General features: G+C 43.5%; 1 protein-coding gene across 1 annotated transcript in view; it reads left to right on the forward strand.

Moving 5' to 3' along the window:
* The window catches only part of LOC110506550 (protogenin A), a 39,942-nt gene that overhangs the window by 22,137 nt on the left and 3,870 nt on the right, over positions 1-13,935 (forward strand). The window contains exons 10-18 of the mRNA XM_021586253.3: positions 934-1,122; positions 8,818-8,913; positions 9,040-9,226; positions 10,892-11,019; positions 11,624-11,794; positions 12,815-12,991; positions 13,289-13,412; positions 13,543-13,684; positions 13,808-13,921. Coding sequence (XP_021441928.3) covers positions 934-1,122; positions 8,818-8,913; positions 9,040-9,226; positions 10,892-11,019; positions 11,624-11,794; positions 12,815-12,991; positions 13,289-13,412; positions 13,543-13,684; positions 13,808-13,921 — 1,328 coding nt within the window. The remainder of the gene's footprint in view (positions 1-933; positions 1,123-8,817; positions 8,914-9,039; positions 9,227-10,891; positions 11,020-11,623; positions 11,795-12,814; positions 12,992-13,288; positions 13,413-13,542; positions 13,685-13,807; positions 13,922-13,935) is intronic.

Here is a 13,935-nt window from a genome sequence, read left to right on the forward strand (position 1 = left end):
GAACAGGTCTTTAATTTGTTAAGGACTAGCTAACCTTTCATAATAAATAGTTGTGGACTGTCAATAGTATCAAGGCTCTGAATGGTATCTGAATATGAAGCAAATTTACCTTTATGAACACATAAGGTAAAGAAGGCCTGATCGGGAAGCAGGTGTTGGGTGGGTTTCATATTCTCCCTTGACTTGGTACTATTCCAGAAGAGCTGGTCAAAATAAAGACATCTGAATAAAAATGAATAGTCATGCAGGTTGAACTCTGTATATAAATAGTACACATGACCTTTAAAAAGAGAGATTCTGTTTGAACCTTACATCCTCAGAACTGTCCTCAATAAATCAAATTGTATTGGTCACATACACATATTTAGCTGATGTTATTGCAGGTGTAGTGAAATGCTTGTGGTAAGAAATAACACAAACAAAAACAATACTGCAAAGTTGCTTGGGAGCTAGAAGCAGGGCTGCCAAGTCTGTCGGCACCATCTTCACATAATAAATACATTAAATAAATACTCTCTACAGATCTCTCTCTCTTCATGTCTCCCCACAGTGACTCTAACCACAGATCTCTCTCTCTTCATGTCTCCCCACAGTGACTAACTACAGATCTCTCTCTCTTCATGTCTCCCCACAGTGACTCTAACCACAGATCTCTCTCTCTTCGTGTCTCCTCACAGTGCCTCTAACCACAGATCTCTCTCTCTTCATGTCTCCCCACAGTGACTCTAACCACAGATCTCTCTCTCTTCATGTCTCCCCACAGTGACTAACTACAGATCTCTCTCTCTTCATGTTTCCCCACAGTGACTCTAACCACAGATCTCTCTCTCTTCGTGTCTCCTCACAGTGCCTCTAACCACAGGTCTATCTCTCTTCATCTCTCCTCACAGTGCCTCTAACCACAGGTCTATCTCTCTTCGTGTCTCCTCACAGTGCCTCTGGCCCCTGAGCTACAGTTGGAGCCTCTGAACTGCACCACCATCATAGTGCGCTGGCAGCTGGCACCAGGAAACTCTGTCAGCATCCAGGGCTACAGGCTGTTCTACCACGAGGAGAGCCAGGCTGAGAGTTCCCCCATTCAGCTGCGTGTCCAGGACAACAGGCACACCATTGGAGGCCTGGGTGAGTAGACTCCACATAGTACACCCGACCTATGATCTCATTGTTGCTGATGACATTTGTCTTGATTTTGGATTTCAATTGCAAAATTAAGAATATGTTCTAGTCAACACAATGAAAGTCCTCCTTAAATTTGATTCAGATCAAAGATGCTCTTAAAAAAACATTTGAATTGTCCTCACCAGGCATGTTTAAGGGCTTTTTAGGATCAGAAAATCCCATTAGTTTGGGAAGGACAAAGTCTTTTCATGTGAGTTGTGGGGGCTCATGTCCAGAGGTCCAGATAGAAGCCAACCCCCCATGACCTTACGGCCCTGGCCTGGTTTCCAATGTATGTCCCCCCCAACAGCTTTAGAAATAGCTGTTTGCTGGGACTAAGGAAGGGGTGTTGGGCATATGCTGGTTCTCTGGCCTCTGGGTCAAATTCATTTTGTCACGTTGGAGAGTGTGGAAGGAAAGGGAGTCCCACACCACTGCAGTGGACAACTGACCATCTGTGGCCAGAGGAGGTCGGCCAGGTGGCCAGCAGCTGAATTTTGAATCAGGAAGCTCTGGTACTAGACCAGGATTAGAAAGCATAGGTGGGAATGGGGGGTAAATACAGTATGTGTCCTTTTTTACCTTTTTGTTTTCTTGCTACAGTATGTGTTTTGTCATGGAGGGGTCTTACTGTGATAGGGGCGATAACTATGACTGCTGAAACTTCCTCCATTTTGCCACCAGCTGTTGTTTAGAATAACACAAGGCTATATTGTTGAGTAGGTTTTAAAGTTCTGTACTTTATGAAATATATGTTGTTTTGAATGGATAATTATTTTCAAAATATAGTATTTTTATAAAGCTTGAGGTAAAACCTATTGGAGAGATAAGAGAAAGAACATAGGAAGTCTGGCTTTTTGTGTGCATTCTCCTTTTCCTCATGAACCACATTTTCCTCCTGGAATAATGAACATAGTGGACAAACAAGTTGTAGTAATGTGACATAGATAGATATCACCAAAACACACTTACTATGCCTTGGTTTTTCATTAGTTTCTCATTGAAACAGTTTAATGACCTCAAATGTGCTTGTTTGATAGAATAGCTGGCAGAAGTGTATTCCAGGGCTGCCTTTAGAGGAGAGGGAAGCTGTTATTGTGGAGCAGATTTATGGTGTGTTTTATGACTGCTGTGAGCAGAGCATTTGGAGGAGAATTCACATCAAAGGCTTTCATTGTGTTAGGCTTTAAAGGGCCACAAAAGAGACTTAAATGACCAAGAGTCAACCAAATTCAGCCCCTCACCACTTGTAGCTGAGCTTTTCTGTAAATACATACAGTGGGGAAAAAAAGTATTTAGTCAGCCACCAATTGTGCAAGTTCTCCCACTTAAAAAGATGAGAGAGGCCTGTAATTTTCATCATAGGTACACTTCAACTATGACAGACAAAATGAGGAAAAGAAATCCAGAAAATCACATTGTAGGATTTTTAATGAATTGATTTGCAAATTATGGTGGAAAATAAGTATTTGGTCAATAACAAAAGTTTATCTCAATACTTTGTTATATACCCTTTGTTGGCAATGACAGAGGTCAAACGTTTTCTGTAAGTCTTCACAAGGTTTTCACACACTGTTGCTGGTATTTTGGCCCATTCCTCCATGCAGATCTCCTCTAGAGCAGTGATGTTTTGGGGCTGTTGCTGGGCAACACAGACTTTCAACTCCCTCCAAAGATTTTCTATGGGGTTGAGATCTGGAGACTGGCTAGGCCACTCCAGGACCTTGAAATGCTTCTTACGAAGCCACTCCTTCATTGCCGGGGCGGTGTGTTTGGGATCATTGTCATGCTGAAAGACCCAGCCACATTTCATCTTCAATGCCCTTGCTGGTGGAAGGAGGTTTTCACTCAAAATCTCACGATACATGGCCCCATTCATTCTTTCCTTTACACGGATCAGTCGTCCTGGTCCCTTAAAAACAGCCCCAAAGCATGATGTTTCCACCCCCATGCTTCACAGTAGGTATGGTGTTCTTTGGATGAAACTCAGCATTCTTTGTCCTCCAAACACGACGAGTTGGGTTTTTACCAAAAAGTTATATTTTGGTTTCATCTGACCATATGACATTCTCCCAATCTTCTTCTGGATCATCCAAATGCTCTCTAGCAAACTTCAGACGGGCCTGGACATGTACTGGCTTAAGCAGGGGGACACGTCTGGCACTGCAGGATTTTAGTCCCTGGCGGCGTAGTGTGTTACTGATGGTAGGCTTTGTTACTTTGGTCCCAGCTCTCTGCAGGTCATTCAATAGGTCCCCCCGTGTGGTTCTGGGATTTTTGCTCACCGTTCTTGTGATCATTTTGACCCCACAGGGTGAGATCTTGCGTGGAGCCCCAGATCGAGGGAGATTATCAGTGGTCTTGTATGTCTTCCATTTCCTAATAATTGCTCCCACAGTTGATTTCTTCAAACCAAGCTGCTTACCTATTGCAGATTCAGTCTTCCCAGCCTGGTGCAGGTCTACAATTTTGTTTCTGGTGTCCTTTGACAGCTCTTTGGTCTTGGCCATAGTGGAGTTTGGAGTGTGACTGTTTGAGGTTGTGGACAGGTGTCTTTTATACTGATAACAAGTTCAAACAGGTGCCATTAATACAGGTAACGAGTGGAGGACAGAGGAGCCTCTTAAAGAAGAAGTTACAGGTCTGTGAGAGCCAGAAATCTTGCTTGTTTGTAGGTGACCAAATACTTATTTTCCACCATAATTTGCAAATACATTTATTAAAAATCCTACAATGTGATTTTCTGGATTTTTTTCTTCTCATTTTGTCTGTCATAGTTGAAGTGTACCTATGATGAAAATTACAGGCCTCTCTCATCTTTTTAAGTGGGAGAACTTGCACAAATGGTGGCTGACTAAATACTTTTTTGCCCCACTGTATCCATGCAATGTGACTTGTAGTATGACATGTTGAAGAGAAGTATGCATCTCATTTATCTTCCCTAAGGTTTCCCCCCTCAGGGGAGAGACTTCCTGTTGGAGAGGAGACACAGCAGTTTAATTTGTCACGTATTACTGTCAGTGTCAGATAGGTTTAGGTACGGTTTCAGTTCATGTCCATGGCACCACATTTTTACAACGTTGATTTCAGTAAGTGGCGCGTTAAACAGAGAGACAGCTTAAGATAAAAATACTGACTTGACTCAGCTTTCCCTTCGGATATATGCTTTGGTCAGTTTAGTGTGACATAGATAATAAACCAATATGAGAAGTGTAACGTTAAGTATTTTATTTTCGTGAGGGTATTATTTATTATTATTTATTTTCGTGAGGGTAACAGGGTATTTGAATTAAAACGGGGTGTTCTCAACAATTTGGGTCTGCTTTAATGTCCATGTTTGCCCTGTCTTGATTTAACCTTCCAAGGACAGAACAGCAGTGGGAAAGGGCATTTCCCTATTGATTTTGTTCACTGTTGTTTGAGTGACAAACCATGACTTATGTTCCTTAATAAACTATCCTGATGAGCAGAGGTGGCTGCTCTGCAACCAAGAAAACAACCAGTCACTGATAAGTATTTCAGATCCCTGGGACCTAAATTCACTTAGCTTTGATGTGGTAAAGACAACAAGCCAACCGTTACTGTATTATTGAGTCAATGTTGCTCTAAAGTGCACAAATAACATACCTCTCTAACAGAAAAAAAGACGTGGTTGAGTTCTGAATCTGTAGTAGAAACAGACCAGCTCTGCTCTGGCTACTAAATGATCTCTTAAGACCATTCCACATGACTGAAAGGGCTCTCTAAGTTAGGAATGTGAGAGGTTGTAGCTCAGTGTATAAATGACATGGTGTTGAAATACTGAGGCCCTCCCATTCATGTTTATTCTTCCTGTGGCATAGTCATGGTTGACATACCTCTCATACCTGTTGGCACCAGGACTGGGTGTACGGTAGTAGATTTATCTCATAGCTTGGGGCCACCTTGCCCATCGTGGAGTGGTCTTTTCTCTGGGAAAACATTAGTTATTGCATGCCTGGTGTCAGATAAAAGATAGATGGGTATTAGTGAGCCCACTACATCAATAAACTGTGTGTGTGTGTGTGTGTGTCTCGCTCAATCTCTCAGAGGGAGATATATGCTCCCCCTATGATATATGCTGCTTTGTGGATCAGTGTGGGAGTTGACATTTATGGCCCTGGCTCAGACCCTTCTTGCTGTGGCCTGGGGGGCCATTCTCAGGGCAGAACAAAGCCTTTGGGGCCTGCAGGATCTGCAAAACGGCTGTAAAAAAAATCAGGTGACCACAAACAGCTCAAGAATTTCCCCTCAAATACAAACTGGCATCATAATTTATGGGGAGAGCAAAGCCTTGCAAGATTAACCCAACAGGCTTGACGGGAAAATGAACCAGCTTCACTTTGGTGTATCTTTAAGCAATGGCAGTAAGGGTTAGGCAGATTGTGTATTATTCTGAGGAAATTAGTTATGAACATTTCTCAAGCAAAGTGAGTAAGGCACAAGTTTGAGTGATGTTTGTTTTTGTGATATCTAAGAAGAAACAATTGGCCTTGAATCTACACACAGGGGGATTATTGCCCTTTATTATGTGGCAACTGAAGCATATCTTATCTTTGTGAGGGATTTGGTGTTGTTGAATGAGCCAGGGCTAACACATTTCCTTTTGACCAGGGTTGGCGGTTAGTGCAAGCATGGTTGACTCCATACAGAGGGGGAGGTTTGTGTGGACACCTCTTATCTTCAACCATGGAGATCCCTGATAACCTTACCCAAACCATGTGTATTACTCACAGATTTTAAAATTAACACGTCAATACATTTCCTTTTGGAAGTTCAATCACGTTTGCAAGTTCTGAATTTATTCTAGGTCAGAAAACAAAGTATAACCTTAGGTCACTCCTCGGTTACAAAGAGCAGTTAAGCTGAACAATTGAGCTCGCCATATCTAATCATGCTTTCATTATATCGGCTATGAAATTGCCCATTGAAGAGTTCTGCTCTCTCGCTTCACCATTTCTTCCTATTGGCACTATTTATCATCACCTATTAAGTGACTTATTATTTTTGTCTCTTGGTGTTTTTTCCCCCTTTTCTACTCAGTTCCCCTGCTTCTCCACCCCCACCCCTTAAGAGCAGTGTCCATAACCCCTCCTTTGGCAGGATTTAGCTTGCCCAGATTCCATGTCAAAGGTCATGGCCCAGATGTCAAAGCCTGCCCCCTCTCGCAGCCCCTCTCCTGCGTAATTACTGCAGGCCCATTGTGCTGTGTGGCTGGGCAGGGGTGGGACTGTGAGACCCTGACTGCTCCTCTTCATAGATGGACACTGGGGCTGAACAAAAGCCTCTGGGACTGTCCAAAGCCGGCCGGCCAGCCTGACTGTGGACATGGGACAGGAGGGAGCTATGCTAGAGTACACTAATTCATTGTATTTTACTAGAGAAGGTAAAGATATAGGAACCTCACAAATATGTGCAGCTATTTTCATATTGTTGTTTTCAACAAACAAGAACTCATTAGCATAACTAAGTGTTTTCTGTAACAAATGACTACAGTAGCCTAGTCATTGACCCATCTATAATGTAGAAATACAAAGAGAGAAGCTTCGTATTTTTATGCAATCATATTATCAGTAATATTTCATTTGATCCAATTCTAAGCTGTTGTATCTAATCTATAGAGGATACCACATCGTTTTTCTCCCCTCCTGCAAGTCCCTTCTTTATCTTTCCCCATTAAGGCTTAGGGCACAGAGAAAGGACACGGATTCTGAGGGAGAAAAAAAGAGGCTCAACTCGTATTCCACACCCATGACCTCAGATTCCTTCTGAGTTTTATCTAGGCCTGACCTGCTGGCTCCATTGAAACTCCTCGGGCTAGGGGTCTTAGTGGCTCAAACCACACCCCTCGGACAATCCTCCTGCCCATCCCCCTGCCTCCCACAGCCCTGACTCCACCCCCTGGTCCCTCCCATAGACTCAAAGCCCTCAGACCGATCCTAGAAAAAACACAGTTGTTTTAACTCTGGAGCATAGTAAACATGATGAGATGGTTGTTCAACAAAGTGGTTGGATTTTTCACAATGACTGTAATTGCTTTTTGAACTGTTCAACTCTTTTGAAGATATAGAGCCTGCTCACCATTACAACATATATTTTCACACACATGCAGTGAATATGATCCTCTAGCAGTTTGTCAGATGAACAACATGGGTTACCCTTGGGTTTAGATCGTCTAATTTAAGGTTTCCTAAACTCGGTCCTGGGGCCCCTCTTGGGTGCTTGTTTAGTTTTTTTGCTCTAGCACTACACAGCTGATTCCAACTTATCATCAAGCTTTGATTATTTGAATCAGCTGTGTAGTGGTAGGGCAAACAATAATACATTTTTTAACTGAGTACCTTTTATTTGTCTCTGAGACATGATCACAGAAACTGTTAGTAACGTAGAACTCATAAATGACTGTTTCGGTGACTGGAACTGAGGATAGGCATGACTTCAGTTTGTATCCACACTCCTGTGCTCCTCTCAACGTATGTGTCCTGGAGCACAACCTAGTGGTCACTGCATTACTGTTCCATGGCGAAAGGGAAGGGGGATACCTAGTCAGTTGTAAAACTGAATGCATTCAACTGAAATTTGTGTTCTGCATTTAACCAAACCCCTCTGAATCAGAGAGGTGCGGAGGGCTGCCTTAATCGACATCCACGTCTTCGGAGCCCGGGGAACAGTGGGTAAACTGCCTTGCTCAGGGACAGAACAACAGATTTTTACCTTGTCAGCTCAGTGATTCGAGCCAGCAACCTTTCGGTTACTGGTGCTCACTATTCCACTGATACTAGTTATGTTATTAGTACCTGTACATCTTCTCATGAAGTACTGCAATCTAGCTGTATAATTCTGTAAAGCATAGGTGACGTTCTATACAGCCTACTACACTTACACCCTTACACACTTAATAACACATTAATATGATGAAGTATTACCTTTCCAACCCTATCCTCCTTATCTGAATATGTCATGCACAGTAACCTGGTTATTCCAGAATGACAAGAGATCGTAGTCTAGGAGACAAATTAACCAATCAATGCAGATATGAAGTGAAACATTTGGATAGTGTTTGGCCTGAACTTTTTATCAGTGGCCTGTTGGGTACAGAGAGAACATTTAACTTAGCAGTGTTTGTTCTACCTGGGGTCTGTAAGGCCACTGACTCTGGCCATGTGATTGACCACTCTGTCTTTCCTAGGGGGGGCATTGTCTTATGGTTTAACCCCCCTGTCCTGGAGCTGAATAGGACTGACCACTGGCCAGCAGCCCTGGGTGGGGGAAGGGTTCCCCTATTCTCCCTGAAAAGGCAGAGTGATGGATAGAGGAGCTCCTCTATTGTGTACCTCATTGCCCTGAGAAGGGCAGGAACTGACCTAGGGACTGGGCTCCCAGCACTCAGCATCTGTCGCAGAGCTCCACAGCCAAACCTCAATGACCTCTCAGCCATGCTCTTTCTGATCCAGCACTCTCACAGCCCACTGGTTGGAGAAATCACACAGCCTCTGGTTCAGTGTAATGCCCCCCAGTGGACAGACACACTCACTTCCACTGTAGGTCACATTGGTCAATTTGAGGTGAATGTCTATGATATGATGTATACTATACCCATAGGTTTACAGTGAAAGATATGTAAATGTTTGTTATTTTTAGACCCAAGGAAGAAGTACCATGTGAAGCTCCTGGCGTTCAGTTTCATAGGAGATGGCTACCAGGCAGACCAGACTATCAGCACCCCTGGATGTGTCTGTAAGTTCTTCACTTAATGCAAGCAACCATTGTCTATAATGATAGATGATAGTTATGATAATAATGGTTATCAATCCTTCGACGCATGAGTACCTCTAGCATTCTTTTTTTTTCTGTGTGCATCAGCGGTCCGTGATCGGATGGTGCCCCCTCCGCCACCCCCTCACCACGTGTATGCCAAGGCCAACAGCTCGTCTGCCGTGTTCCTCCACTGGGGGCGTCCAGCCTTCACCTCCAGCCAGATCGTCAACTACACCATCCGCTGTAACCCTGTGGGCCTTCAGAACGCCTCCCTGGTACTCTACCTGCAGACGTGAGTGTCCTATATAATACCTTCCTCTTCATAGTCATTTAACTGGATAGAGGGTGCTTAGCATGGTCATCGAACTCAGGATGGCACTTAGTACAGATTTAAGAATTTGCAGGTCAATTGCCAAAGTATTGGATCTGATTAATAATCTCCATATACAGTATACAGTTGAAGTCGGAAGTTTACATACACTTAGGTTGGAGTCATTAAAACTTGCTTTTCAACCACTCCACAAATTTGTTGTTAACAAACTATAGTTTTGGCAAGTTGGTTAGGACATCTACTTTGTGCATGACACAAGTAATTTTTGCAACAATTGTTTGCAGACAGATTGTTTCACTTAATCACAATTCCAGTGGGTCAGAAGTTTACATACACTAAGTTGACTGTGCCTTTAAACAGCTTGGAAAATTCCAGACAATGATGTCATGGCTTTAGAAGCTTCTGATAGGCTAATTGACATCATTTGAGTCAATTGGAGGTGTACCTGTGGTTGTATTTCAAGGCCTACCTTCAAACTCAGGGCCTCTTTGCTTGCTTGACATCATGGGAAAATCAAAAGAAATCAGCCAAGACCTCAGAAAATATTGTAGACCTCCACAAGTCTGGTTCATCCTTGGGAGAAATTTCCAAATGCCTGAAGGTACACATCAGTACAAACAATAGTATGCAAGTATAAACACCATGGGACCACGCAGCCGTCATACCGCTCAGGAAGGAGACGCGTTCTGTCTCCTAGAGATGAACGTACTTTGGTTCGAAAAGTGCAAATCAATCCCAGAACAACAACAAAGGACCTTGTGAAGATGCTGGAGGAAACCGGTACAAAAGATTCTATATCCACAGTAAAACGAGTCCTATATCGACATAGCCTTTCAGGTTATGCTCCAAAACCGCCATAAAGCCAGACTACGGTTTGCAACTGCACATGGGGACAAAGATTGTACTTTTTGGAGAAATGTCCCCTGGTCTGATGAAACAAAACAGCATCATGTTGTGGGGGTGCTTTGCTGCAGGAGGAACTGGTGCACTTTACAAAATAGATGGCATCATGAGGTAGGAAAATTATGTGGATATATTGAAGCAACATCTCAAGACATCAGTCAGGAAGTTAAAGCTTGGTCACAAATGGGTCTATTAAATGGACAATGACCCCAAGCATACTTCCAAAGTTGTGGCAAAATGGCTTAAGGACAACAAAGTCAAGGTATTGGAGTTGCCATCACAAAGCCCTGACCTCAATCCTATAGAAAATGTGTGGGCAGAACTGCAAAAGCATGTGCGAGCAAGGAGGCCTCAGTTACACCAACTCTGTCAGGAGGAATGGGCCAAAATTCACCCAACTTATTGTGGAAGGCTACCTGAAACATTTGACCCAGGTTAAACAATTTAAAGGCAATACTACCAAATACTAATTGAGTGTATGTAAACTTCTGACCCACTGGGAATGTGATGAAAGAAATAAAAGCTGAAATAAATCACTCTCTCCTATTATTCTGACACTTCACATTCTTAAAATAAATAGGATCACCAAAGACAGGAAATGTTTACTAGGATTAAATGTCAGGCATTGTGAAAAACTGAGTTTGAATGTATTTGGCTTAAATGTATGTAAACTTCCAACTTCAACTGTAAATCCATTTTTATCACTGTGGTTCTCCTCTACAGTGCTGAGAAGAACATTCTGGTCCCGGACTTAGAGCCCAACACCAGGTATGAGTTTGCTGTCCGCCTGCACCTTGACCAACTCTCCAGCCCCTGGAGCCCTGTGGTCTACCAGAGCACTCTGCCTGAAGGTGAGCACCAACATGGCTTCATACAGCAGCACATGCTGTATAGATGAATAGAATATACTCTCAACCTTTTTTGGGCTCCGATGGTATTTCCTAGCCTACTGAAATAGAATACTTAGGCACAATAATTCCAGTGTCTTAAGACTGCTTATCTCACCAGGACTCTCGCAGTCACGTATCCATAAGGCTCTGCGTTCTGCAAACAAATCACAACTAGAGCGCAATCACTTGACAGATCTTTGCCAATGAGCTCTCATTTTCCCTCCAATGGTGTTTTGCTCATGAAAGGATGAGAAAGACACAGGAGCAAATTCATTGAACTGCTCAGTAGTCTATATGCTCACTCACTGCATTATTACACATCTCTAGGGAAAGGGATCATAAGCAAGGGCCATAGCTTGTGAGATGTAGTTGTCCTTTTGAGTGACATCAAAGAACCTACTCTGATTGAAATGTCGCTATGGTGTAGGCCCTGGTTCAAACTTACATTTTCAGTATTCCTCAACTCATTACCAGTAACGAAGAGCAATTTTTTTGTTTATGACAGTTGTACATCTTCATCAGCGATTTAGCCTCAGGGGTAAAACTGGCATTTCTTCCTCCTCAGCACCTACTCTGCCACCGTCAGGTGTGAAAGTGACTCTGATCGAGGGCGACACAGCGCTGGTGTCATGGAAACTTCCAGATGAGCCCAACTTGGCGGTGACACGTTACACCATCCTCTACGCTTCCAGGAAGGCTTGGGTAGCTGGAGAGTGGAAGATACTGCAGAGAGAAGGTGAGCCAAAGAGGGAGAAAGAGAGAGATGAGCTACAGCCTAAACTGGGCTGCAGAGACAAAGAGCCCTGCCCCAGCTCCACACCATACAGGCCACTGGAAATCAACTAATTTCTTCCTCCCTTCCATTTCTGTATTTGTTACTAGTCCTTGAGATCTCTGGTTGTTCTTAGATAACCCCCTCCTGTTGTCTTACCAATCAAAGGATGGATTAAATACTTAGTTGTTTTTTTAGCATTGGGTGGGGTATGATCTGTCTTTGTGGCTTTAGGTCCAATATTCTCCTCAAGATTATAATCATTCAACCTGAAACACACTGGTCAAGAGTGCTGTAGTCACTATGGACTACTACCATATAGTTAATGTGGCCATAGCAACACACACATATGTTTTGTGTACCCAAAGGCCTGACGTGTGGCAGTAAGTAATACTGGCCAGCTGTGAGTGTCCAGCTCCTGGGTAAAGAACAGATTATGGGTAGCATAAGCGTAATTGGGAGCAGATGACTCCAGGAAATGTGAGGCATCTGATCTTTCCTAAGCCACAGGTGAAGGGGTCAAAAGTGAGGCTGTTCACAAAGTCATCCTGCCTTGCTCCAGCCCCCCACCACTGTAAATCAACCCTGTCACCCCAACCGTTACTGCTGAGACCTCAGTGGAGCTGGGTGGTATGGGGGGGGGGTTAGAGCCCTCTGATCCCTGACCCTCTGTCCTTTGCCTGAGAATCTGGTCACAAATATCCCCCCATATGCCTCAGGTTATGTTTTTTTCCACTGAATTGTAAACCCCTGTTCTTCATGAGTCAGTTGAAAACGGAAGAGAGGAGCAGAAAAAAAATCAGGCCTGACATATTTCCTCCAGTTCATTTATTTAGAGATGAATTTGAACAGCTATATTTATTACCACGTGGCAAATGGCAACACTGCAGCGTGTTGAAACAATATTCACATGTCCATTTCCTTTTATTGCTGAGGCTCAAATGGGTTGACATAGGTCACTAATCACTTATTTCTCGGTGATAGGGAGCATCACCATGGCTCTACTTGAGAACCTACAGCCGGGGAACATCTACCTGGTCAAGGTGTCTGCGTCCAACGATATGGGAGACGGGCCGTTTTCACACACCGTGGAACTGGCCGTGCAGAGCGATGGCTCCACCTCCGGTCACAACCCCAGGCGCTCCCATGGCTCAGCTACAGGTTAGTGACTAATGTGGTGCATACTTGGTCTTTCTTTCATTGACTTTCATGACAGGATTCCTCTTGTTGTCGTCACTTGACCTACTCGATGTAATTCAAATTCAATAGCTTGGCCTGCAGCCTTGGTCTCCTGCTAAATTATTTACACTGTAATACATCTCTGTGAATGTCAGGGGAGGTGATTGCCAGTTGTATTGATTTTGATACACAGTGTGGAGATGTAGTACCCACACAGAGCCTAGATAAGAGTGTATGTCTCCAGTGGCTGTCTCATCACTTGTGACAACTGTCTTGCAGTGTTCTCTGGTGGCTTCTACCACCTGGACCAGAAGTCAATGACAGGGATCATCGTGGGGGTTTGCATTGCACTGATCTGCATCATCATCTGTGCCTTCATCCTTGTCTGCAGAGGCAAAAACAGGTAACCATTTTAACAGTGTCAGTGTGATTTTTGTTGTAATTTGATATGACATTACTTTTCTGACTGCCCATTGGTTTGGATAGAACCTCTGCTGTTATTTCTATATTAATATTGTAGGATTGTTTGACAGGAAATCGTCAGCTACTAAAGCCATCAGGCAGGAGGCTGGTCAGGTCCCCTCTGCTTCGGTCCACCTGGGCTCTGAGGGCCAGGCTGAGAATCCTGATGTCATGGTGCCAATGATGAGAGCAGACCACTTCATTGATGCCAAGGTAAGGGGATATGGCTGTTACGCCCTTCCTTTCCGCTAACATTTCCTCTTGCATTACGTCTCCAAAGTACATGGAAAATAACCAATGTAGACAGATTCAGAGATTTGCAAATTTAATTTCCAGGGTGGAACAAATTTGATCATCAATAGCCTCGGACCAGTTTATCCAATCACTGAGAAGAAAAATAAATGGTTTTCCTTCAGAAATCAGAAAAAAATGAATGCTAAGAAAAGCCAGGTAAGAAAGATAAA

Source organism: Oncorhynchus mykiss, chromosome 26, assembly GCF_057628025.1.
Source record: "Oncorhynchus mykiss isolate SJ-2025 chromosome 26, ASM5762802v1, whole genome shotgun sequence".
Classification (NCBI taxonomy): Eukaryota; Metazoa; Chordata; class Actinopteri; order Salmoniformes; family Salmonidae; genus Oncorhynchus; species Oncorhynchus mykiss.